The sequence below is a fragment of the Conger conger genome, chromosome 18 (genome assembly GCF_963514075.1).
Source record: "Conger conger chromosome 18, fConCon1.1, whole genome shotgun sequence".
NCBI classification, from domain to species: Eukaryota; Metazoa; Chordata; class Actinopteri; order Anguilliformes; family Congridae; genus Conger; species Conger conger.
The window spans coordinates 23781286-23807575 of NC_083777.1; the positions used below are offsets into that span (position 1 = coordinate 23781286).

At 44.7% G+C, this 26290-nt stretch overlaps 3 protein-coding genes across 5 annotated transcripts; all 3 read right to left on the bottom strand.

Annotated features, from left to right (window-relative positions):
- Window positions 1-478: 478 nt before the first annotated feature.
- Window positions 479-6696, bottom strand: si:ch211-195b21.5 (zinc finger protein 318). The gene is made up of 8 exons (XM_061228216.1): window positions 6235-6696; window positions 5604-5707; window positions 4059-4794; window positions 2731-3715; window positions 2510-2595; window positions 2262-2355; window positions 1869-1987; window positions 479-1568 (listed from the first exon to the last, which is right to left on the bottom strand). The coding sequence occupies exons 1-8, from the start codon at window positions 6550-6552 to the stop codon at window positions 1209-1211; spliced, it is 2802 nt and encodes a 933-aa protein (XP_061084200.1). The 5' UTR covers window positions 6553-6696; the 3' UTR covers window positions 479-1208.
- Window positions 6697-7733: 1037 nt separating this feature from the next.
- Window positions 7734-18491, bottom strand: bub1 (BUB1 mitotic checkpoint serine/threonine kinase). Of its 2 annotated transcripts, none has more exons than XM_061228336.1 (25): window positions 18296-18491; window positions 17773-17832; window positions 17531-17672; window positions 17223-17419; window positions 16804-16844; window positions 16618-16700; window positions 16413-16459; window positions 16093-16277; window positions 15327-15460; window positions 14305-14924; window positions 13775-13821; window positions 13553-13672; window positions 12962-13066; window positions 12647-12728; window positions 12465-12552; window positions 12083-12260; window positions 11893-11962; window positions 11217-11620; window positions 10973-11119; window positions 10681-10781; window positions 9733-9894; window positions 9484-9641; window positions 8892-9069; window positions 8572-8678; window positions 7734-8070 (listed from the first exon to the last, which is right to left on the bottom strand). In XM_061228336.1, exons 1-25 carry the CDS (start codon window positions 18316-18318, stop codon window positions 7875-7877), a joined length of 3675 nt encoding a protein of 1224 aa, XP_061084320.1. In that variant the 5' UTR covers window positions 18319-18491; the 3' UTR covers window positions 7734-7874. The 2 variants fall into 2 exon arrangements, with proteins under 2 accessions (XP_061084320.1, XP_061084319.1); XM_061228335.1 differs by having other exon boundaries at window positions 12465-12555.
- A 918-nt stretch (window positions 18492-19409) lies between these two features.
- Window positions 19410-26121, bottom strand: fam98a (family with sequence similarity 98 member A). 2 transcript variants are annotated; one of them, XM_061228036.1, is made up of 9 exons: window positions 25982-26121; window positions 24919-25067; window positions 24282-24416; window positions 22889-23073; window positions 22171-22251; window positions 21929-22045; window positions 21605-21772; window positions 20599-21046; window positions 19410-20550 (listed from the first exon to the last, which is right to left on the bottom strand). In XM_061228036.1, exons 1-9 carry the CDS (start codon window positions 26017-26019, stop codon window positions 20315-20317), a joined length of 1557 nt encoding a protein of 518 aa, XP_061084020.1. In that variant the 5' UTR covers window positions 26020-26121; the 3' UTR covers window positions 19410-20314. The 2 variants fall into 2 exon arrangements, with proteins under 2 accessions (XP_061084020.1, XP_061084019.1); XM_061228035.1 differs by having other exon boundaries at window positions 19410-21046.
- Between the last annotated feature and the right edge of the window lie 169 nt (window positions 26122-26290).

The window sequence follows — 26290 nt, forward strand, 5'->3', positions numbered from 1 at the left end:
CAGAAAAACTCCCAGTATCGTCTGCAGTTGGTTATAACGTTATATCCGATGCCATATATAGGCTGATAGCTTTTCTCCTCGGTTCCCTCATGATTCCATTACAAAGCCTATCGTATCTGATGACCAACTCTCACAGCAGTCTGTACAGTGCTGGTGACCAAAGACCTGCTGGAAATACCGACGAAATCAGATCCAGACTAACTCCAAATGCGAATGTATGTAAATTATCCCCAAACAAAAATAGTTTCTGCAGCAACAAACAGGAAAGCTGTAGGCCTAATCACACCAAGCAGGTTAAATGTATATTTCTGTCTTTATCAAAGCTACCACGGTAAAATAATTTTAGCAAACAGTGGATAGGCAACTGGTAGGCTCAGTTAGCTAGATTTACATGGAAAAGGCAATTGTCAATTGAATACCAAACTATTGAAGATCTTACTTAAAGATGGGACAGCACAACACACCAACGATACGAAGGCACTGGAATTGTCCTTTTTTATTATGTAACAAGGATTGGGATGTCAAGTTTATAGTGTAAACCAAAGTTTAATTAAAAAATAAAATAAAATACAGTCCAGTGCTACAAAAGGCAAAAAGACAGCTGACGCCCATTTACACGAGCAAATGGCCATGATGTTTGCAAAAATATATATTTACACTTATATCAACATTCCTGTGTATGCTCAAAATAATATTCTCTGTGCATACTACATCTGCTATGTTATTGCTTCAATTAAGTGATGCATATATATACATATCATATATACATTCATACATACATATATTCTATGTACATCAGTTAATTGAAGCAATGCATTTTAATATATGCAATATATTACAATATAATATATTACAATTATATGATGTTATATACACACATGAAAGTTCTACTTTGAATACTACTTTTTTTCTGTTATGTTCTGAACATTCTTTTGAGGGATACGGTTATCCTTAACCATTTCGAAAATGACTAAAAATGCAGAATTCTTGTTCTTCACATAGTCGATACAACGTTATCATCTTGCTTTAATTAAGAGTGTTATTTTTCTTTATTGGTGTCGATTTATGCAAATACGAACCATGTGCCCCAGTTCAATTTTTAGGCACAATCCATAATACATTTTCCATTTCTGTAGAGAAGCTGTGTCAAGCAATTGTGAATAGCCGTTTGGCCCCAGTCCAAACCGTTTAACACTGGCTACGTTCTCTCAATCTTTTCCTTTTCTTTGCCTTTTTTTCTCCTTTTTCAACCTTTTCTTTTCCTTTTTCTTCTTCTTCTTCTTTTTGTGGGCCTTTGAGGACACGCCCTCCCTGTGGTCAGTCACGGAGCTCTTGGTCGAGTCCATCCCCTTCTCGTCGGCCATCTTTGACGGCGTCGCGTTTGCCGGTCTTGCGAGGTCTACTTGGTCCTCCTTAACTGAAACCTTTTCAACGGTTCCCCTGGAGCCCCTGGGTTCCTCCTTGGAGGCCCACTTGTGCCCAGACTCTCTGGGGTTTCGCCTCTCTGTGTCCACTGCCGGTCGGGCCTGGAGATTTCCCCCTGATTTGTTATGCGCTCTTACGTGTTTCTGGTCAGAGAAAAAAAAACAACAACAATAAAAAAAAAATACAACAATAACGGTTAAGTGTTCCTGTGACATTACACAATGCTCAGTCGCAACATTCCACTATGCTTCTCAAATTATGACAACATACTTAGTATGGGAACGTGACAATATGAGGATTGTTGACACCATTTTGTATTTCCATACAGCATTTATAGAATCATATTTCAGCATGGAAGTCAGGAACTGAAACTTGATGGTACAGCCCTTTAGACCGGTCAGGCCATTGGGACTTGGTAGGAGTGAGATCTCTCCAGGATGTACCTTCCGTCTCTCCTTATGACTCTGACATGCGGCATGATCTTGGGCACTTGTGACATCCCCAAAAAATTCTTCACACAACTGGCAGCAAAAACCAATCACAGGGACCACAAACTCAGAAACTGCATAAACAGAAATGTGGGGGTGGGGGGAGAGAGATAAACATCGGGTAACCATGGCAACCGCCCATCAAACAAATGCCCCATATACTTTTATAATAGCCACAATAAACATTAATCAGCATTTCTTTTTAATTCATATTCAATTTACCAAATGAGTTGTAAAAAATTAAGCTATGCATGTTCCACTGAGATGATCATCTCAGGAGCAGGGTTCAACACTAAAGTGCATTATGTGTGGACAGAAGAGTAAATGCATGGTGAATACTGGGTATACCTTCCCGCTTCAGTAACGACTCCAGTTCCTTCAGAAGATAGTCTTTTCTTTTAATTTGCTCTTGTACGTCTGTCTTCAAAGCCTCTTCTTTGACCTAGAAATGGTAAGCCATGATTTAAAGTCTCACCTTTGGATCTCACAAACTCAAACAAGTTGTTTAAATTGCATACATTTAACAATCAGCAGCTAGTGTTTAGTGCATAATCATAGTAGCTAAATAGCAGAAAATAAATAGCTGAAAAGGCTACCTTGGAATTCTCTTCTGAAATCTTTTCTCTTTGGCAATTCCTCACATGAGAGCTTTGATTGGCGAGGTCGACAAGGTTGTCCCTGCCTAAGGATAAGGATTATAGTTTGGACAATCAATCTATTAATTAAAATACAAATCTATGGAATAAACATTTATCACATTCGTTTTTAGCCCCAAAACGAATTAAGTTATTTTTTTTAAATGGTTTTAATATCTCACCCTTGCTTGTGGCCTTCACCGACTCCAGAACTTGTTTTAAAGACTCCAGCCCCGGAATTTGGAGATCAACACCAGGGCCATGAGGCACTGATACATTTGGTTTCTGTGGCAGGTAGTTTGGCATGTTTAGCTGAGTTGGTCCCCAAATTGCCGTTTCCGAGCCAAGAGGAGAAGTCTGCATATTTGTTGTCAAAAGGGGCTCGTGTACAGTGTCTGGCCTAAAAAAAGGGATCCCCCCAGTTTTCTTTTCCTGAGAGCTTGTGTCAAACTCCGTTCCGACTAAACCAGGAGAAGCCCCACAGTACAAAGCCTGTTTGGCAGAAGAATAGGAGTTGGAGTATATGTCTGAGTTTGGGGACCTATTCCGTTTCTGACTGCGACTTTGGCCGGGGCTCAATCCTCCTGAAGATGAGGTCCCCTTGTGACGTGGGCTCCCTGCGGTGTGTTCCTGTCTTCTGGCCATCATCTTACTGATCTCTGCTTTGCCCAGATCCAGCCCAATGGTCGTTAGGGCCTTCTTGATCTTATCAAAATCGACAACAGCCTGCTTCTCACCTGCCACAGCCTTGGCCGTCGCTTTGCCTTTGTCATCCTCGTCTCCATAGAGGAACTTCTCCTCGTCCTCAATGTCCGTAAAGATTTTCCTCTTCTCCTGCGGATCGGGCACGTTCCCCATTACACCCAAAATCCTGGAGAAGCCACTGCGGTCATGTCTGACCTTTTCGTGCGGGAGGAGAAACTCCCCATCGTTCTCCTCTTCCGTCTCCTGCTTGACACTGCCAAAAGTTTCTTTTTTTTCATATTGCCCCAAGTTAAAATCCTCTCTCAATGTGGGCACCCACTGCCCTTCCCTCATCTGCCCCTGGATGGAGGCTAAGAAGCTGGGCTCCATCCCCCTGGTCATGGCACTCAGAAAACTTTGCATCTCTCTGGGGAGACTGCTGCTCTGATGCTCCCCCAATATATTCACCGGGGAATGACGGGTCTGGAAAACAAACCGGACAACCACCACATTAGGGCTGGGTACCAGTGCTTCTACTGACAGTACCTACCACAACAGGACACTTTTGGTGCCACATTTTGTGCCGACATGTATTTTATAATCCTATTATTTATCAAAAGCTATTCAATTCACAAATGTAAAATATAATTTAATATCTTGGTTAACAAATGCAATTGTTCTCAAGAACAAAGTGTAGCTTGAATTCAGATGCACTGGGACACTGAATCTAGACGCATTTTATTTTTTTGGTCATACTGACGTAAGGCCAGGTTCAGATCATGTCATTAAAGACAGAGTACAGTACGACCACATAAGGACAGCTGACCTGTGCGCTGACTTGGCTGTGACCCGCGGTGTCCAACTGCTTCTTTAGAGCAGCCATCCTGGACGAGGCGAGCAGTTCCTCCCTTTCCTTCAATTGACTAGCCAACAGAAGCTCTCGAAACATGTCCATAGCCGTTTTCTTTGCAGGAGGAGCAGTCCTGCTGGTGCCTTCTGTGGGAATGCTGCAGCTGCTACTACTGCTGCTGCTGGTGCCACTGCAGCTTCGACTGGGGTCACATCCCGCCCCCTGGCTACAGTTCTTGCCCGGACTCTTTACCCGGCTGCGACTCCGACTGCGTGGCCGACTTTTGCTCCGCCCCACACTTTTTGCCCGACTCGGACTTGGAGGGCGACTTTTGCTGCGTCCCATACTCTTTCCCCGGCTACGACTCCTACTGCGGGGGCGACTTTTGCTCCGTCCCATACTCTTTCCCCGGCTACAACTCCTACTGCGGGGGCGACTTTTGCTCCGTCCCATACTCTTTCCCCGACTACAACTCCTACTGCGGGGGCGACTTTTGCTCCGTCCCATACTCTTTCCCCGGCTACGACTCCTACCGCGGGGGCGACTTTTGCTCCGCCCCAGAATCTGTCTCTTGCAAGCTTGGTCATCGGTGCCCAGCTCTGGTCCGTTCCCTGGGCGGGGAGATCTGAAGTGTGGGTCCCCTGCTAGGTCACGCACTGGGTACTTCTCCTTGGTAGCAAGGCATCGGAGGAATGCTTCCCCTGCCCTCTCACTGCAAACGAGAGAGAGATTCAGTCATTTATTTTTAAAAGTAATAAGCAATATGTATAATAATACTGGCATTTGGCAGACGCTCTTATCCAGAGCGACGCACAGTCGATTAGACTAAGCAGGAGACAATCCTCCCCCGGAGCCTTGCTCAAGGGCCCAACGGCTGTGCGGATCTTACTGTGGCTACACCGGGATTAGAACCACCGACCAGGCCGCCCCATGGTAGATGTCCTAAGAACAGGACTAAACAGTTAAGAATCTCACACGAACCTCCAATTATGCATCCAATACAAGCAAACATAAATAAAATGTTCATGCAGTTACCGCAGAGAGAATTAATTTATGATAACTATTTCTTCCATCACTCTCAACCCATAAGACAGTTTTACTACACTGATGGGAGAATAAGCACTTTTCACACTCAGGTCATACATTTCTTTCAAAATACCAGGCTGATTTAACACATGTACTAGGCCTACAATGCAGAAATGTGAAGCTCTCGTGAGTATTTGAATTAAATTCAATGCTAAATAGTCTTTTCACAGAATCTTCTTGTTTGGTGTCCCGTTACCAAGGGTATAATTCTGCTTCAGCAAATCAATCGGGATTCTGCAGTCAAAACAAATGTAGCTTCTTTTAAAGCTGAACTGATTAGGGGGACACGCATTAAGGCCTACACAAAATGCGATTAAGAACATTTTGCTACTCTACTGTTCACTGGTATTTTACATTTTTGATTGGAATGCACAGTGCATAAATGTGTTTTTTTAAACCCTGACGAGAACATCCTTATTGCATACAGTGCCTTACTTCTCGATGTCTTCTTGACTGAGGGAGTTGACTTTTCTGGAATCCGGAAACTGGGACAACTGGTCCACAGAGAAGCCATCACAAGGAAGTGGTGGGTTGAGTTGCTGTATGGGGAAAAAATGAATAAAAAAAATTGTTTTAGCCTTTGTATTCGTAAAAGACAAACACGTCAACTAACACGATTGAATGATTTCCATTAAGCTAGCTACCTTCCCGACCACTGTATGAATGCCTCAGGTTAGCAACATAGCTCACGTTATGAAGATGATAGTTTAGGAAATGACCAATCCTATCTATGCAGCAGTAAATACTTTATCCCTTGGGTGAACAATGAATTGGATAATATGGCAGGTAAGTTGTAGTTAGTAACTTAACGTAGATGAGTCGCTAGCTAATGTTAGATAACTATTATTATGACATCTATCTAGCCAACGAAATGGTAATAATAGTTAGATTTGTCACAATAATAGGTCACAGGTAACATTATCAAGCTAAAGCATCACGTTAGCTTCATAATATTAGAACTGTTATTAATAGCCAAAGCATAGGAAATGTGACAACAGAAGCAAGTAGCTAGCTAGCTAAGTTAGCAAACAAACTATCGAAGGCTACGCCGGTGGATATGCCATACTCTGCCGATATTCTCTCCTGGGGGCCCGCCACACGGTCCTTGATTATTTCCAGGTCCGGGTGAAGGATAACTCCGGTCAGATGAGGAACCTCGGCATTCTTCCGAATTGCCATGGTAGGGAAAGGGATGTCTCTCGTACTGGGGCGGCACAAATGGTCCGCAAGGTACCCCGGATCTATACGAAACCGGACCGACTTGCGGCCCAAAGCCGGTAGCCGTATTTGGGCCTTGTGGTTGATCAAAAGGAGTTGAGATTCTGTAATGGGGTGCATACTCCCGGGGGTATCGTCCTGTCGGGGGTCCACCCCCATGAAACATATTGCACGTGAAAAATATACTCCAAACTTTTTCATTCCCTGGCCCCCAGCCTTAGGAAAAACATGTTTTTACTAAACTTACTTAGTACCATAGACAGTAGAGTAGGACCCTACGGTGCCGAATAGCAGCATGAGGCTGCGGTAGCCAATCACCAACGACGTACCAGTGATTGGGTATTGAATGGGCATGCGCCAGTTATAACCAATCAGCACTGTCCCTCCATCTCCCACGGCTTTCAGCATACAGAACATTAACTGTATACAGACCGAGCTTTCAGCGCACTTCCCAAGACCGCACATCCGACAATGTTGTGTGTCTTGATTCAGAGCCAATTGCTATCGGTAGTGTGACTAAAGATGTGGTTCGCGCTGTTCATAGCACCCATCTCAATATCGGTAAATACATACTTAAATACTTTTTCATGAATAATAGTAAAATGTAGACTACAAGTTAAAATATTGAAAATATACATTTAAGTCTGTGAAATACATCAACTATCAACTACATTATTTTACTATACTAAATGTATAATATCAACCCCTCATTTCAAAGACTGAAATACATTCTATTCTATTTGCCTATACCAATAACATAATTATAAGTGCAAGCATTTAATAAAAGCCCTTACTGGAGGTAGATCAAAGCTGAACTGCATAATTATGTATTTGGTGATTTCAGTATTATTTGGCCAGTTAAATTTTAGGTCACAAGAGTCACGTGGTAAAACATGGTATATGAAATTTGCAATGGGGCCAACACCTGCTACAACTACAGAGCAAAGCAGTTATTTATCCCTTTCAAGACACGCAAATAAAATTTGCACCTATATACACACACATAGAAGTAATGTTGTATTGCATCGCATATGATATACCAACACAAACCCACAAATTCAGATGCCTAGTATTAATTTCATCATTCAATCATTTATTTTCTTTTTTTTTTTTTTAAGTATGAAACTTTATTCTCTGCCAAGTTATAATGCAATTCACATAGTTTTTTTACTACAATCTTTACACATTACAAAAGATTTCCAACACACCAAATGCCCGTACAAGTGTGCGACAATATGAAATGACATATTTCTGCATTGCTTCATATTCCTTGATCAAACACTTTCAATAATTAAAAGGGTCTCAAGTCAAAGTGACTTTTCCTTCAACAAGTAAATTCTTTTTTTTTTTTTTTTAATATCCTAAATTTCTTTCCCCTCCCACAAACTAAAAATCCCAAGTTTTGGCATAAAACTAAAGACTAAAACACACTGGACAAACGTATGATGATTACACAGTATGTACAGCAGGGACGACAGAGCAGCGGCTTCATCGGCGCGAGCGCCTGCTCTCGAGAAGCAGCACCGCCAGGCGGCTCTTGAGCGACTGCAGCTTGCTGCCGGAGCCCCGCTGGAGCTCAGCGACCAGGCGTCCGCGCAGGCTGCTCAGGCAGGGCAGGGAGCTGCAGTCGGGTATGTTCAGCAAGGTGTGGAAGAACTCTGCCCACAGCTCACCGTGCGGATTCCTGTGGGCGTTTCAGGAGAGAGGAGGGTCAGCATTCCAGGCACACAAGTTTGATTTTCTTCCTATATCTTATGTGGGTGCCAGATTATTTATTTGGGGACAAATTTGAAAGTTAAAGTAATATATTTTTGATGTACAGTATGTCAGTTCACGTTTTGATATACATGTCAGTTTCATGTTTTCATGTTGACCCAGATGGCATCAGTTGGTTCATCTCTGTATAAACTGCTTTGGAGTTACTGGAAGTGTATTTTCTTGCTTTAGAATCCCCCGAAGTCCAACACCTCCCATTGTAATACCAGCAGATTGTCAGAAACATTTGTAAACATGTAAAATATCAGTCATTGTAAACAAAACCTGTGTGGGTCAATCAAAAACACACTAAAACGGAAATGATATTTAAAAAAGACACGGAAACCATCTATAATAACACGCCCTGACAGTTCCTTAATGAATGGGTGACTTTTTAATGAAATCAAAAAGAAAAGGGAAATGCCATTACCTTTTAAATATGCCATTTGTCTTCCAAACACCATCTTCTTTTTTCACTTTCATGTATGTTCCAAAAATCATGCAGTGAACTGTGCCTGCAATTCCAAAGTAGTCGGTCTGAAATATAAAGAAGAAAAAAAAAAAGGGAAATTTTTCATTTTTGTCATTTTATTAGTTATTCATATTTATCAGTTATTTTATGTCATCTTATTCAATTCATGAAAATGCATCAGTTTCACCATGAGATGGAATCGAATGGCCTTCACAAGCGTACAGGGGTCTTGAACATTGCTGTGAATTGTGAAGTGCAGGCAGTGATGTCCACTTTACCTGGTAGCTCCACGGCCGCCCCTCCAGCATCTCGGTACACTGGAAGCCCGAGGTCAGGCATTTGGTGGTGAAAGCAGTGCCTTCTGGGAAGAGCGTCATGTCAATGCTCTGCCCCAGGTCGATCAAGGTCACCCCGTGCTCAAGGCAGTCTGGATCAAAACGGTAATTTTCAAGGAATCTGCAGAGGCAGGAGGAAAGAGGGAAAACAGCTTACAGAGTTTGTACTTCATTTGCAATACTGCTCCTGAGATGCCAATCTGTGCATGCAAAAATAATTTTGAATGCCAACATTAAAGACATCTGAAATCTGATAACTACACTTTGATCTGAATGTGCAGGAAAAGACAGATTCCATGCCATCTTTTTTTCATTATTTGGGGATAAACAAAAATGTAAGAGGACTATACTATTAACAGCTGCATATATAACTACACACTGGGCTATAAACTAAGACTAAACCCAGCTATAAAACACTGCATGAATGTGAAGACAGCATTTAAACGGTCTTTAAAGAAAGCATCTGGCTTATGGCTGACTGACACATTGTGTGATGAAGCTGTGTGCAGAGAAGGAAGAGGAATGCCCCGCCCACCTTTCCCCCAGCAGGAAGTTGTCGGGCTTGATGTCTGCGTGGACGATGTGCGCGGCGTGGAGCCGCTCCACCATTTGCAGGATGCAGACGGCGAAGTAGAGGACGAGGGGCTGGGGCATCACCTTCTCGCCCGCGCTCTTGTACAGGTTCACCGCGTTCTGTGGGGGGCGGAGAACAGTACTCTCAGCGCCGAAAAAAAACCAGAGCCGCCGAATCCCATTTCGATTCGGATGAAGGGACGAGACAAACCAGCAGAGTCCCGCAGCTGTGGAGCTCGCCCAATAGCACGCTGCCGTTGTGGAAGATGTGGGCGGCGTAGAGGTTGTTGAAGAGCTGCCGCACGCCGGGCTGAAGACGCTGGTCGAGTTGGCCGTTGATGTAGAACTCCCAGGGGTTCGCCGGCTTCTGCACCTGAAGAAACGCGGGAAAGCTTCAGCAAAAAAATCGGCCTGCGTTCCGTGGCCGTGGCCGTTCCCAAGAACATTACATTACATGACATTAATGGCATTTGGCAGACGCTGTTATCCAGAGCGACGTACAACAAAGTGCATACCCATAACCGGGGATAAGTGCGCTGAAAGACCCTAGAGGGAAGTACAATTTCAACTGCTACCTGTACAACAACGATAAGGACCAGGGCCTATTTTATTTATTTAATTTTATTTTTTTATACAAACAAATAAACAAACAACAACGCAAAAGTGACCAAACTTAACTAGCCAAACACTGCTTACCTAGCCAAACTAAAAATACCGATACACAAAAAAGTAAATCACAGAAAGACAACCATTAAGGTTCACAGGGAGGTAAGGAGGGACGGGGAGAGGTGCTGCTTGAAGGTGGGAAGAGATTCTACAGTTCTGGCTGCACTCATACAGGCTAGTTGCTCATTGCTGCCACATGAAAATGATTCATATGTAACAGATAATAGCTGGACTCCATTACATTACATTCCAAGGATAATTTTCCCTAAACATAATTGTCTTAAATTTATGAATAAACACATTTTCTTACAGTGATGTCTTGAACAGCAAGTTCTACTGTTGAATATTTTTTCATATTTGATAAGACACAGATTTGTTGACCACACCATTGTTCTGCAATTAGATGTTTCACCTAGAAGTTTTTCCCTATAGTTTTCCAAACTGCATAAAAACCTAAAGGAAATCAAAGATAGTCCAGGACTAGGGTTCACACCTTCAGGACAAGCTTGTTGGAGCTCGAGGGCTCTGTGGCCTGGTAGACTGTGGCAAACGCCCCTTGCCCAAGAATGGAATCCACATGGAGGTACTTCTCACCTAGGGGTTTTCAAAAACAAAACACATTATTCAACCCAAGTGAAATATTTTCAGTTTAAAAAAAAGAAAAGAAAAAGAAAAAAAGATTAAAAATAAATAAATAATGACACAACACTCTTTCCATTTTCAACGGTACACTCTGCTACTCTTAATTCAGTCAATGACCATTAGAGTGGTTTCCCTTTCCTCACCCATTGATAAAGTAATCTTTGGCGATATGTTGGGGAGCTTGTGGGGCCAGGAGACAAAGCCAGGATAAGAAGAGAGTGGTGTAGGCAGCCTGGAGAGTAGGCTCGAGATCAGGCATTCGTCCCAGGGATCGGGAACCAGGACTACAGCTGGACAAAACACAAGAAAAGGTCTTACGCATAATGCTGACAGTTGTTGCGACAATTAAAGTGACTAAATTCACATAACCCAAGAAGCAGACGGTACCTGCAGTGGCAGGGGGAGCTGAACTAGCTGGAACACGCTGGCTGTATGTGGGCTCTTGTGCTGGGCTCATTGGGACCTCCCAGTCTAATCCGGTCGCTCGAGCGGGACTCTCCGGAAGGCCCCGGTCCGGCCTGGAGGCCTGTTCCGGACTCATGCACACATCCCTGGCGGGGCTCCTCCTGGTCGAGTCTTCCTCTGCCATTTGCGTCTGCTCTGGGAAGGACAGTGCGGCGGTTGGCTGAGGCAGGACAGTGGTGGAGGAGGTGGCCAGGCTGTGCTGGTCCAGGCCCAGCGTCTCAGCCTCGGAGGCGGCCCGGCCACGGCCCCCGTGGGCCTGCAGCGTGCACTCCGCCGCCTCCGGGCGCTGGCCCTTCTCCGCGGGCGGGCTCTGCTCCAGGATCGGGCTGGGGACGTTTTGGAGAACGGACAGATCAGAACCCTTGCAAATCAGGTTAGAATAAAATCGTGTGGCTCTCGCCTTCAAAACCACAATTACGGAGACAAATGACAGAGTACCAAACCCAACGCTGATACCCAAGAAGAACTGTATACAATGCAATATCACTGAGGCCACTGCTAGGAATACTCATTTCATTGTAGGTCAGTGCACATTTCTTCATATACATTTATTATTATTATTTCTTTCTTTTTTACATACATTACAAGGCTACAGTACCTGAGTTTTGATGGCTTGCGCTGATAGGGCATCTCTTCAGAACCACAGAACATTGTTGGTGGACCATTTTCTACATGACAAACAGAGCAGTCAAATACTACAACCGATACCCTCTGCACCTCCCCTCTGTACAGTACCACCCCCCCCTGTCCGTACCTCTCACCATCACCTGTCCCTTTCAGCGTATTACCTTGCTCTTGCTCGAGGTCCCATGAGTGTGGTGCGTTGCGGTTGAAGGGGGTGGACACCAGATGAGCAGAGAGTGCAAAGTCTCCGGTGCTGTTGGGACAGGGGGCCAGGGTGTTGTTGTAACGGGCTCCCCACATCATGCTCTCTTCAGTCATGGACTCTACCCCAGAGGCTGTGTCCTGGTCCCAGAGAAAACTCAATTACCCACAATCACCGTTCAGACTCAGCCATGAAATCGGACCTCCATGAAATGGATCTCTCGAGCTGAAACACCAAAAACCAGCAGACACTGCGGCGGCCCTCCAGGACTGGAGTTTGACACCCCTGGTCTACAGAATGACATGGAAGTATGGATTACAAATGAGCGCACGGGATTTACTCACAGTTAGTTTCACCGATTTAGATATGCGAATGTCTGCCAGAACCCGTGGCTGCGGTTTTTCAACTCCCTCGGGCACTCTAAAGGGACGACTACTAAAAAGACAACAAACACAAAGTCATTGACAACGAGTCCAAATGACAAAGGGAAGACTTGCGGACAACCTGAATCCTGAAACTGATTTACCTTCCGTTTTCCTTGTCGTTTTCATCCTGGAATATGGCGAACGGGATGGCAGCCGACGGCCTCTGCAGTGAAGACACGTTGCCTGCAACAGCACCAGAGAATATCAGCTGTGGTTACTGCCCCTGGAGACCAACCTTACGGTGTACCCACAATAAACAAGGTCATCCACACAAATACGAGACAGCCCAGAAGGTCAGCTGAATGCTCTTTTAAACAGCTAAAATTTGGTTCTTCCTTGAAGTGATGCCACAACATTTTCCAACTTGATACAACGTTATAACTCTGAACATTTATTAAAGGGACAGTTTAGTTTACCATCATTTCTGCAGGCAGCTTCAAAACTGTCATCTGTTTGAGGCATCTCGCTGAACGGGTCATCGTGGAACAAGGTTGGAGCCTGGAACATGTCCATAATCACGTCTAGAGCCAATCGACAACAAACAGTTAGGAATCTCAAGAGCAACACTGTACAAACCCACTACTAAATAAAGTGCTGGACAAGAGAAAGGTACAACAGAGGAGACTTCTGCTGCAACATTAAATACATTCAATGCTCACTTACGGACTCCTTTGAATCATTTTTGTAATTTTTTTCCACAAAAAGCATTTTATTTAATTACAATGTTTATTAAATAGGGACACTAATTAATAGTGACTCAGAGCTGTTTCGACTAAGCAGGGGACAATCCCCCCGGAGGAATGTGGGGTTAAGGACCTTGCCCAACAGGTGTGCAGATGTTATCGTGGCTACACTGGGGCTTGAACCTCCAACCTTCCGGGTCCCAGTCATGCACCTTAGCCACTAGGCTATACGCTGCCCCCCAATGACTATTCTGGACAGAGCTAGCTTACACTGGATAAACAGGGGCAGTGATTCACTGAACGGACTGAGACAGACAAGCTCACCCAGGGCCTCCCGGGTGTTGACGGTTGGAGAAGGCTGCACTCTGGAGGGCGTGGCTTGCACCAGGCCCAGGGAGGTGTTGGGGGTGACATGGGAGAGATTTGCAGTCGCTCCCTGTGACGCTGTGACGAGAGAGAGCAGAGGTGAGCCCCCCCGCGCCTGTTCGCACTGACCACAGATAGGTTGATGAAGAAGCGGAGGACATGGAGATGCAGTGTACTTACTATCCGGCTGGGGCTCCATCTCTGACATCACGCCGTCAGGAACATCCCTGAAAAACAGCAAAAGCGTTGGTTTCAAAAAGGTGCACGTGCAACCATCATGCAGTGGGGGGGTTCATGTTCTTATCCACTCCACTTGAACCCTTCAGGACCTCCATAACTGATTAGCTAACTTTTTAATTAAATTAAAAAGTTAATTAACCAACATTGCAGTTGTAAACCAACAAAATACAGCACTCATAACCATTACATTACATTACATTATTGGCCTTTGGCGGACGCTCTTATCCAGAACGACGTACAGTTGATTAGACTAAGCAGGAGACAATCCTCCTCTGGAGCAATGCAGGGTTAAGGGCCTTGCTCAAGGGCCCAACGGCTGTGTGGATCTTATTGTGGCTACACAGGGATTAGAATCACCGACCTTGCGTGTACCAGTCATTTACCTTAACCACTACGCTACAGGCCGCCCCATAACCGATAATATGCCAACCACGCAAATAGTCCCCGCTGAGACAATCCCATGTACGTACTGCTCTCTGAAGCTGTGCTGAAAGCTGAAGTGGCTGGCTGAGCTGTTCAGATACGACCGGCAGGCCAGACTCGGAGTGGCGCTGATGGCGGCTCGTGAGCTGGGCGTCCTGTGGGGGGCCGTGAAGGAGCAGCTGAGGGGGTCTGCGTTCCTCTCCAGGGAGGAGGTGTGCAGGGAGGGGTGTAGAGCTGGTGCTGAGGAGGAGGAGGAGGAGGAAGGGCAGAGACGTGGGGCTTGAGCATCGGGGGCGGGGTTTTCCATCGGCAGAGTTCTGGAGAAGGAGCAGTTTGGGGCGATGGTGCTCGGTGCTGGCACCGCCTCCTTCTCCCCAGCAGGGCCAATCAGTGCCGAGGGCAGACCTGGTTGCCCAGTCCTCTCGGGCTCAAAGAGCGGCTGCTGAAAAGAGCTGCACGGGAAGGTCAATCCCAGAACCCCCGGCGCCGTTGCGTTCAGGTCTGACCCGGCCCGATGGCCCAGACCAGCACTGGAGACTTCCGCAGAACTGTGGCTGAAGGACAGGCTTGCACTGGGGGCCGGGGGCTGACTGAAGGACTGCCGGGGGAACTCCGCGTTCAACCCTGGTGCCCGTTTTGCAGATGAATGGTCTCCTTGGGAAAAGCCCTACAAAACAGCAGGTGAAGACATTGGCAGTCTAATGGTACACACACTTCAATCCAAGACTGCAGAAGCAGCTGGTTAGAAGGATCTTAAACAGGTGGTGTGCACTTTTATGGCTCCTCGTTAATAATGACAGGCAGCAGTGGGCTTGGGTGCAGCAACAGGACTTCTTCCCAAGGTTGCCCGCAAAGGCTCTACAGCAAATATTCTTCTAAAAATAAAATGTGATATTTACGAATCTGGAGTTACATACACAACCCACTAAGCCGGGCTCAGGAGTGGCACCTAGTAATGGGAGAATCTGGGGACATGGTGCTTATTTGATACATTTACTCAGAGCCTTGAACTTATCCAGCCTCGTGGCAAATAGCCACAGTCGGGTGGCCAGCAGCAGCCTGCGCTTACCCACTGTGGCCGCTCCCTGGTGGAGCCTCCCTCGGTCGCGGGATGAGGGCCGAGGTGGCTGTCCAGCTCTGCCAGCCTGTGCTTCAGCCACTGCACCTCCTCCTCTTCCTCAAGCAGGCGTCGCCGCTGTTTCTCTGGAAACAGAGCGCACGGAACTGAGTTACAACACGGCTCGGAAAAGGTACCTCTGTCCAGCACTGCTCACAAGGGCAGGAGGAACATTGTGCAGTAACATTCAAATACATTCTCCGCTTTCAGTTTCCGGTCTTTACTGGCCACACCACATTGCGATAGTGACTAGATTAGAGTATAAATTATAAAGCATGCAGCATGGTTGGCATTTTTATACAGCGCCTTTATCCAAAGCGTTGTACAATAGATGCTTCTCATTCACCCATTCATACACACACTCACACACCGACGGCGATGGGCTGCCATGCAAGGCACCGACCAGCTCGTCAGGAGCATTTAGGGGTTAGGTGTCTTGCTCAGGGACACTTCGACACAGCCCGGGCGGGGATCGAACCGGCAACCCTCCGACTGCCAGACGACTGCTCTTTCTGCCTGAGCCATGTCGCCCCTGCATGTTACGTGATCGCTAACTAATCGGTCTGAACCAAAAACTGTTTTTCTGTGGAGCCAAAAAACCTTGATAGTTTGATGACCCATTGCGTAGGTTCATGCAAACTTCTCCCTCCACAAGTCAATATGTCCTCACCCTCACCTCACTCACCCCCCACAGTGTGATGCCCCCAGCAATACATACCCCACTCTCTCAGCTCCTCCTGCTGCCTGCGCTTCTCGAAGTAGCGCCGTGCCCTGAGCTCCTCGAAGCAGAGCTCGGACCCCTCACACGCCAGGTCACTCACACAGTACATGGACACAAACTGCTGGCTTTCAGCCGGGCCTTGTTTGGGCTGTTTCAGCAGGGTGTTTTCAGACCTAGAGATTCTTCAGGGAGGAAACATGTTCTCTTGTTAGTACACAGACGATCTAAGATACACTCATCTTATTTAAAACTACTGTAAATGAAAAACTGATCACAGATCGAAGGGTAAGTATTTAGAGGAGTGCTTGCCGTCTTACATGCGTATAGTTTTGTCAACAGGAAATTGTTCTGGCCCCTCTGGTTCCTGTGGCAATGGAAGAGACAACGTTTTGGTTATGGAAAAGCACTTTCCTGCTAACAAAGATACAGAAAAATCATGCCACACAAATAATATTTCATCACTGTTTCTTGAAAAGAAAGCAACTCAAGCAGGGTTTGGAAAAGCAGCTTAGTGGACCGTACCGTGCACTGCTGGGGAATAGTCTCCCTTGGGCGTTCCTTCTGATTGATCAGCTGGGAATTCTGCAGAGGGTTCCGCACAGCTCCTGATTTTTTTTTATAAGAGAGAGAAAGTTTTGCAGATGTGAACTTCCTCTTTTGAAATTTACCATGACATAATCCACACAGCAACAGAAACAGCCTGCTCACCTGCTCCCACTGCCTGACCCTGAGTCCTGGCTTGGAACAATCTTTACAAGAAAAAAAAGGACAGAAATATAAAATTAGAGAACCCTTTTTGCAAAAGACAGGGCTTCATTTCATTACATACAAAAAGGCACACTAGAAACATCAATAGAACTCAATAGTAGCGGGACACCTAACCAATTTCAAACTCCGTCATCTTTCCACTGGCAGGGACCATTTCTAACAATAGGATGGGTAATTAAGGCTTCTTGATGAACAAACACCCAATTATGAAATATTAAATATTATATCGAGACATGACAACAAACATTATTTAACCAGGAGCTGAACACAACTGACAGGAAAAACTATGAAGCTGGCACTTTTATTCATATGGTTTTATCCAAAGAAACTGTGCAAGGTCAAACAACGGCTGTATTTACCGGTACTGCTGGACGACTAATTCGGCTGGCTCAGCCTGATTCTCCATGGCCCTCTGGTATACAGCATCAGCCTGAGGAACCAGGCCCTGCTTCTCGAACTGTTCTGCCCAGGCAATGTAGAGGGCAGCTGCTCTGGTGCCAATACCCTTTCCATATATGCAGCTATACAGATTGATTGGTTCACTGTAATAGCTCGCCTGGATCGAAGAAGACACCCTACGTTAAACAGGTACAAAGGCCACAAAACTGTTTGCAAAATTATAATGAAATAGCCATCCATTCCAGAGCTCTTGGGAGACGTAACTTACACATTTGATGCAGTAGTCGATATATCTGACATCGTTGTAGTAGCGGGTTTGGGGAAGGAATGTTTGAACCAGACAGTCCAAGACCACTGAAATACTATCCTTTTCTTCAGCTGGTAGTTTCATCTCCAGAAACCCTACATACCTAAAACCATTCATTTTAAGAGTCAAGCAAATACGCATGAATAAATCAATAAAAAAATTACATTAAAAATCTAAAATGAACAAATATTTCATGCATTTACCTGTCCCACGGATCGAGTGGATCATCTCCAGTGTAACTACTCAGACTCGCCTCAAACATCCTACAATAGACATTTGTCAGCCGTTTTTACATTTCACAATCTCCTCTCTGCAAATTAGCGTCACATTAAATGACCACAACATATCGCATAAACCCTTATTTTACAGTTGGGTACTTTATTATGAAAATCTGTTTTGTACAAAGATGTTGGAAACGTCATATGTCATGTAAACATTATTAACTTAGCTAGCTAACGTAATTTCCTCAAAACTGAAAACTCACAAGCTATGTGAATTGTTTTCCATGTCAATCTGAACCATTGCGTGAGCACATAACTTAAACAACATTGAGGCAGCGCTACGCAATAAATGATAAGCTAGCTAACATATATTACCGTGTAATTCAACTATATCCAACTTTTAAATGTACCATACATCGTACTGCCAGATAGCATGGCCGTAAAAACACTGACCTACCCTTCGCTAACGACAGCAAAGTTAGTCAAAACTGTGAACAGAACTTACTGTAAAGATGTCCTAATATCCATCGCGTGCTATGTCGTTCCAGTGCACTCCAGTAAGATTTAGGCTAAATAATACAGGGGAGAACTGGTTCGCTAAATTAGCAGAACATATATTCTGATATCTATCAAGAAATTTTGCCACTTTACTGCTCGAACTCTTCCAGTGTGATCATTTCAAATTCAACGTAACGTTAGAAGAGCCGTATTTCAAATTCCGCTCGCTTAGCCAATAAAATGAAACATGATCTTCACTGACAGCCAATCATCTTAGAGAACAAGCAGTCACGAGTGAATCACTGCTCACAATTGGCTCTTCAACCAAAAGACGGAAATAACACTTCCTAATGCGATGCGACAGGAGGCGCTATTGAGAACGCCAGCTCAGCTCAATCACTGGAATATGATTGCACCAATCTCTGATAACAAAGCAGACATATTTTCCAACAACATAACACTGGGGAAATAGCCTACTTCATGCATAAATTGTTGAAAGCACAACTCTTATAGTCTTTAAAAAAGGATTACTAAATGTCCATCACACATCACTAAAAATTGTGAAAGGACACAAGAAAAATAACATTTAATAGCTGAACAAATGTGTTAATGTTGGCAGATTTTCTTATACGCCCTAAACATAGACAGTCTGGTCTGGAGCAATTTTATATCAATGTCAAATGTGTTTCAATGTCACTAAATGCCCACGATAATTCTTTCATATTCCTATGATTGTTTGGGCTCAAGAAATGTTCAGTCGGTTCCCAGAAGTACTAAATATGCATGCAACCAGAAAATGCAGCATCTTCAGTTTACTGCCTCTCAGACAGTTTTGTTTGGGGGCGTCAAACTGCAAATTGAAATTATTCCCAATGAATCTGATTTTATTTCTGAATAACTGATCTGTACGTCATGTGGCATTCACATTCACTGAAGATATCACAGGAAGCAAATTAGATTAAAAGCGAGTGGATTAGATATTTAAGTGTCTATATTCTTCCACACGATAAGGGCATTTAATATTTCTTGGTTGACCAATGAAATTACAAGGATAATATGCCACAATAAACTACTTTTCAGTTGTCTGATGCTTTTTTTTCAAAAAATCTCTTGACATCAACTCATTTTATTTTTTTATTGCTCACTTATCATTCAGTCACACTTTCAAAGTCTTTCAAATCTCCTAATAATGTATGTACACAACATTTCCAAAAAAAAGCAGCATCACGTGGCTTTTTTCCCAAAAAAGTAACATTAAAGTCCATCAAGGCTATTTGCAACAGCAAAACCGTAGTCAGTCTTCTCGAGAATGGCAGCACTCCACTCCAATGTATACTTATGCTTAAAGCAACTCTCACTGGAGAAAAATACATTTCCTTTCAAGTATGTCTCATTTAAAAAAAAAACTAGAGGATGGACTTTAAGAATTCAACAATATTTTTCAACAGAAGACATTTTGAAAATTGCGTCACTGTCAGAAAATCTACATGTGACTCATGAGTCAGATAACACTATACCTCTCAAGTAGTGCCCAAGATGAGGCTTGTCAGTATCAACCAAGTGTTATTACAGAACCGATAATGTATTCTCTCCAGTGGGAAACACACCAATATTGCAGATCAGCTTTCTTTAGCTCAAGGACCACGTAGGGAACAAGTATAATAAGAGTTGTCTCGTACCTGAAATAGAAGGTAAACTGTATGTAATGATTACATAGGAACAATCAAAGTTAAACTTGTTGAACTAAGTCATGTGATGCAGAAAAATGGCAAAGTGGAAATTGTTTCTTGAGTCAGGTGGATGTTTATCAGCATCCAACATTTGTGCAACACCGATTTTCAGATTCCCACTGAAAGACCACTCAGCTTGACTTGCAAACCCAAAAAAAAAAAAAAAAAAAAATCTTGCTAAGAGAAGTTCTCACTGCATCCTCGCACTGAACCTGTAGGGTAGTCTTTCCCGTCTTCCTCATTTGAAGGGACTTCTGCGTGAGCTGTGCGGCGATGACCGTCCAGGGTGGTTCTCCTCAGCTTGTGTAGTGTCTGCCCTGCCCAAACCCGGCCTGGTTGTACTGATAGCCTCCCTGCTGGAAGAACTGTTCAAACTGCCCTCCTTGGTTGAAATTCTGCCCACCTCGCCCTCCCCAGCCACCTCCCTGGCCTCCCCGTCCCCCCCTGCTCCGGCCCCCTCGCCCGCCTCGGCCCCCTCTTTCCTGGGGGCGGCCTCCATCCTGGTACTGGTTGTCTTGCTGGAACCCACCTCCTCCACCCTGATAGCCCCCTCCGCCCCCTCCACCCCCACCACCTCCACCCTGGTATCCCCCTCCTTGGTAATTAGAGCCCTGGAAGCCACCTTGGTAATTTCCACCACCGTAACCTCCCCTCCCCCCTCCCCCTCCCCCTCCTCCTTGGTGGCCGCCTCCCTCCTGATAGTTGCCATGGTAACCACCACCACCACCACCACCACTGCCTCTGCTCCCACCATCTGACCAACTTCCTTGGACTTTACCCCCCCTGCCCCCACGCTCGTAACCCCCGCGCCCACCCTGGGAGTGCTGGTCATAGCCCCCTCTTCCTCCTCCTCCTCCTCCTCCTCCTCCTCCTCCTCCTCCTCCTCCTCCTCTGCCACCCCCTCCATAATGCTGCCCGCCGCCTCCTTGGGGCCCATCCTGTCGCTTCTGCCAGGTGGGCATTTCCGGAGGGGGTGGTTCGATCTCATTGGGTCTCCCGCCTCGGTCAGGTACACGCCCCATCAGAACCTAGCATGCAAGGCAATGTGCGTTTTAAAAATAAAATAAAATAAAATAAAATAAAAAAAGAGCCAAGGATGACCATCACATGCAAACCTAGTAAGTCAGAATATGAAGCTCAAAAAATATGAAGATTGTGACAATATTGAAATTAAAGTGATCACTGGAAAATTTAAATTCAGTCACATAGTTGCCTTTTTCATTTTTTAATGATAATTCTGCTATTTAATTATAACTGTCATATTTCAATACGCATAGGTAATGCCAAAATGGAAAATAAATACCAATGGACATTTACTTTTCTTGCCAAAGATAACCATGCCAAATTCAAAATAAAATAGAAAATGACATGTTTGGACTGAATGAAAGCTTTTCAGCTAAAACTGAAATGTGATCAATGTCAAACACATTTTCAAGCAGTAAAGTCATGCCTGCAACATATACTGAGTGGATATCGAAAGTGCATTTCACACTGAGAATCCATTTATCAGTTTGTCATAAGCAATGCCAGTGACATTAGGGAAATACAATCGCTGATTTTTTTATTTTCGTTTAAAATCAGCCCACCTTGTTGATGGCACAGGCAGTCTTCTCCCGGATTCTCCCGCTGCTTGTGCGCAGGATTTTGGAGAGGTCATCTCTGGCGGCAAAGAGGTGAGCAACGGACACCGAGCTCTTGGTGGCCAGAGATGAACGCAGGGGCGGGTACACTTTAGCCAGCTTTTCACCATGTGTCTAAATTAAAGAGAATTCCATCAGATCTAAGATCAGACTAAATCACAACACTGTGTATCTAATAAATGCAAAAAATGAACAGCAATGAATGATGCTATTAAATAAGGTGGGCAGTTAACAAGACTTTTTCGTAAGCTTGTGTTAGCGTTGTCTTACCTTAGCCTTATCCGACCAACCAAAAGACTGAACTGTCACGTCCAGACGTTTCAGCAACATCTTTCTCCTGACTTCATATTCATTCACAAGTGCTTGGTTGACAGCTTCAATTTTCTCCTTTAAGATGCATACATCAAGTTATGAGGGACTTTCACGTGAACAGAAACCTCTGCTTCATTTTACTCTACACCAGAGCTCTTTCTATAATGTCTGACAAGGTAAAGGAAGGCTCAGATACTGACCCAGTGGACTGGACCCAAGGGTTTCTTCAAAAGAGATCCTCCTACATGAGTAGGTGGGACCTTGGCCAAAGCTTCCTTCAGCTGAGGACACAAGACCATGACAGATAACAATGAGGTATGCCTAAAATACCCTGTTTGGAGTGGTGCCTACTTTTTAAAATGAGAAATTAATTTGATGTGTAGATACATCATTTAGGCAGGGGAATGAAACACTCATAAATGACCCACTAATCGATGCAGGGTCCTTAGGGTCTTCTACACAAGGATTTGTGGGAAGGAACAGATCTGTATTATGCTTCAGGTTTTATTTTTGTGGCCAATAAAAATATTTTAATTCTGATCCAAAATATTTTAATCCTGAAATGAAACTGTACAGGGAGTGTCTGACAAAGAACGGTTCGTCATGTTCTTTTGGCTCCAGTACAAGATATGCAAAATAAATTAAGCATGACAGAAACTGAAAGACACACATGCAATGACCAATGCAGGTGCAAGACAGAAAAACTAAATATTACTGGGCCATAAACCAATGGTATATTACAGACCACAACAACATGTTCAACATTCCAATGTATGCTGGTCTTTGAAATGCGGTCTTTTGGGGGTGGCAACGTTGCGGAGTTGATAAACCGCTGATTTAGGAAGCACTAATATCAGCGCACAGACCATTTCCCTATTCCAGAGTGAGTAATGTCTGGGGGGGCTGCATTTAACACACCTTCTTTTCGATGCCGCTGAAGAATTGGAACATGGTGATGCTGGCTGGGGGTTTGGACATTCCCAGGGCCATGCAGATGCCCTTCAGCTCCACGAAGACGTCGCTGCCCCCACCGTCCTGAGCCTTCTTCTGCGGCCGGGTGACCAGGATCATCCTGGAGGCCTCAAGCTCAGAGATGAGGAAAGCTGCAGGAGAAATTCACATTTTACACACCAGCTCAAACTTCAAAATTTCAGTGGGATGGGCTGTAAAGGCACCAAATTCCAGTGCAGAGCAGAGCCCTCCGGTTATAGATTTCAGACCTGCTGAATCTTCGATAGAGAAGTGATGGGGTGCCTCTGGGATATAATTGGCAAAATCCCAAAGGAGGGATCGTCGAACAGGGTTTCTCTCTCCCTCTCGTCGTTCTTCAGATACCGAAAGGCAGAGCGGCACCTGTTTGAGTTGTGCCAGTAAAAGGCAAAATAAAACTCTCCACCAAGTGTGCTACACCGCATTGAAACTAGTCACAGGGTCATTTGTGTATACGTTCTTTATATATTCAATAGAGAATATGCGAAACATTAGCCTCATTTGATTTGTCGTTCTGGAGATACTGGCTCTTCAAAAAAGGGGAGGGTGGCACCCATAGTCACTTCGGGTTCATGTTGATTTTGGAGCATCATATTTCTGGCATTAAAGCGGGGGGGGGGGGGGGGGAACCTGAAAACGAGCATCCTGACACAACTTTGTCTAGCCCTTTTTTTTGTTTTAAGAGACAACATCATTAGAAGGACAAATTCAGTGAGGCTAATCTTTTGCATGTCCTCCATTGAATAAATAAAGAATGTGTACACAGAGTATGAACAAAATTGAAGTGGTCACCGCGACACCTGGTAGATTTTTCACAGAATGACCCCACAACAGATCAGGTGGGAAAAAGTGGTAACTCGCATCAAAGGAGTCTCAAGCTAGTCTTTGACTCTGAGAATGTGGTGGATATTTTAGATGAGAGGGGATTTACTAGGACTATGAATCATCAGGAATTGGTGACAATTACATTTAAATAAACATAATTCAATGCAAAATGTGCATTTCTAGGCAAGGTACATGTACAATGGTGTTTATTTAAGAGTAACAAGGAGAGACGGAGACACAGAGTTGAAACAGCACCGGGGTCGGTCGCAACCACCGACAGCGAAGAAATGCAAAACTGACACGTAACGCACTGTAATTTTCATATTTCCCCTCTTCTCGTTATTCTCGCAATGCAAAAAATTGCAGCCTTCGAGCTTCCCAACTGTTGCAGCCTCCCAGATTATCCTCTGGGCGTTGCAGCGTTGCGTAAGGTGCCAACACATTCCGATGTGGCAGAATTAGAGCACGCCAGGCGAGCACCTCCATGCAAACTCACTGAGCAGCAGCAGGCTGTTGTTCCTGCTGAGCAGGCGCTTGGTGACGTCGCCCGTGGTGAGGACAGAGTAGGGGCACGCTAGCTCCGCAAGGAGGCCGCTCATCTCCAGCTGGAACTCCTCTGCCTCGGTGGGACCTGGGGTGGGGGACATACCACAGAGGAAAAAAAAAAAAAAAAAAAAAAAAAAAGGGGGAGCGATGCTCTTCATTTTTGAAAAACATTAAGGTAAAGGTAGTCAACAAAGGAACTGCTAAGACCGGACCATGCTGGTCTCTCATGGAACGGAGGAAACCTTATGGTGGCGCACTCGTGAAACAAGCTGACATTACCAATAAAGTTAGTTTGGCATGCTGCAAAAGGTTCTGCTCTCCACAGCCATATGCACAGGCCCTCTTTAGATCAGCCCCTGTCCCTACCCTGTCATACTGCCTTTGACAAAGTGCTCCAAAACTAACATATAGCCATATAATTACCCAGAGAACAAGTCATCTTATCTCAAAACAAACAGTGAGTCATACCCTTTTATCTGAAACACTTAGACAAAATGGCTGAAGCTATCCTGAAGTTATTTGCATGAATAACAGCCCCCCACCACCCCCCACCCCCACCCCCCACCCATAAAGGCCGCAGTTCTCACAGTTCGTGGCATGCACATTCTCCTCCAGCTTGCAGTAGAGCTTTAGCTCGGAGACGATCCAGGCGCACAGTTTGGTGTATTCCGGAGAAGCAGCCCCTGTGTTCGCTGCCGAGTCCAAAGCCCCCTCTTCTAGCAGCGGACCTTTGTACCTGTAACACAGAAAATCGGCTAAAAATCGCACTGACGGCACTATCCCGCAATCAGCACCATTGTTCAGATACAGTGGATCTGTGTACTACGTACTGGAGTAAAATTCACCTGCCTACTGGCCTGCACATCAATTCAATGTATTTTTAGTTCGGTAGCAGACTTTTTCCTGTGGAGGTCTTATTTTCAGTCACACACGCACGCACGCACGCGCGCGCGCGCACAAACATAAAACAAGCTAGAGCTAGTTATCTAGCAAGGTAATGGACCAATGCCAGATTGGTTATAGTTATCCCACCTAAAATTAGTGATATGGCGTCACAGCAGAAATCAGTCAACGACATATTAAAACTAATCTGGAACATGCATAGCTGCAATTTGATTGTGTCAGAAGAAAAAAGGCGAAGAGGCTGCTGTCAGTATCAAAACGAGACCACACCTAACTGGCTGGAACCCCAAGTGGCAGGACAAATAGCAAGTTAGCAAGCTAATCATTTTTTAGAAAAACCTACTGACATCAATAAAAAAACTTGCTACTTAACCGAAATAGCCTAAAGTGAATTATTTCAACTTCACAACAATGCAAATATATACATCACCATTGTACTGCTGCATGCTGTACTGTACTGTAGCTAACATGCTAACGTTAACTGAAATTCACGTCTTGATACATTTCTTGAGTCTATCAAGGTAGTAACAAAAAACGTTTCGTGGTATGCTAATTCTAGCTAACGTCCCTAGCAAACAGTGGCAATATTCAACACGGTATCCCAACTGACAGACAGTTGAGGTGTGCGTGTGCCACTCAATTTGTCGCTGAGCAAACAATTACTCTAGCTAGACTACGATAAGCGGTGATTGCTGGCGTTAGCAAATGTTAAAAAAAACAGGTTAAAAACCAAATGTTTTTGCCTACCCAAGGTCCTCCAGAGAATCCAGAATATCGTTCTCCATGTTACAATTCAATCGTTGGAGCTTTTAAATAAAACAAATTTACAGATCGCACTTCACTGCTAGGTTGGCATGCCCGGGTCCAAGCCCGACCTCTGAACTTCGTCTCAGGCTGACCGACAATATGCCGGTTACACGCCGTTTTACTCCGCGTGTAGATGGGGTTTTTTTTTTTTTTGCACATAGCTGATCCTGGGTCAGTTCTGTTGTCAGATTTGTACGACTGTGCTAAAACGGCTTTGGCAAGGTTTTAGGGTTAGCAAGCTGTTCTTAG

What these genes read in the sequence shown, in the direction of transcription:
- si:ch211-195b21.5 (XM_061228216.1), bottom strand. Translation starts at nt 6,552, where the DNA reads ATGTTTCATGGGGGTGGACCCCCGACAGGACGATACCCCCGGGAGTAT. An exon ending in CAGGAGAGAATATCGGCAGA is followed by an intron (nt 5,708 to 6,234) that starts GTATGGCATATC and finishes TTCCCCATACAG; the next exon opens with CAACTCAACCCACCACTTCC. An exon ending in GTCGTTACTGAAGCGGGAAG is followed by an intron (nt 1,988 to 2,261) that starts GTATACCCAGTA and finishes CTGTTTATGCAG; the next exon opens with TTTCTGAGTTTGTGGTCCCT.
- bub1 (XM_061228335.1), bottom strand. Translation starts at nt 18,318, where the DNA reads ATGGATATTAGGACATCTTTACA. An exon ending in CAACACCCGGGAGGCCCTGG is followed by an intron (nt 13,067 to 13,552) that starts GTGAGCTTGTCT and finishes GATTGGCTCTAG; the next exon opens with ACGTGATTATGGACATGTTC. An exon ending in ACAGCTGCGGGACTCTGCTG is followed by an intron (nt 9,642 to 9,732) that starts GTTTGTCTCGTC and finishes CGCCCCCCACAG; the next exon opens with AACGCGGTGAACCTGTACAA.
- fam98a (XM_061228035.1), bottom strand. Translation starts at nt 26,019, where the DNA reads ATGGAGAACGATATTCTGGATTCTCTGGAGGACCTTGG. An exon ending in CAACAGCCTGCTGCTGCTCA is followed by an intron (nt 23,074 to 24,281) that starts GTGAGTTTGCAT and finishes TTTCTCCTGCAG; the next exon opens with CTTTCCTCATCTCTGAGCTT. An exon ending in CCTTGGGTCCAGTCCACTGG is followed by an intron (nt 22,046 to 22,170) that starts GTCAGTATCTGA and finishes TGCATCTTAAAG; the next exon opens with GAGAAAATTGAAGCTGTCAA.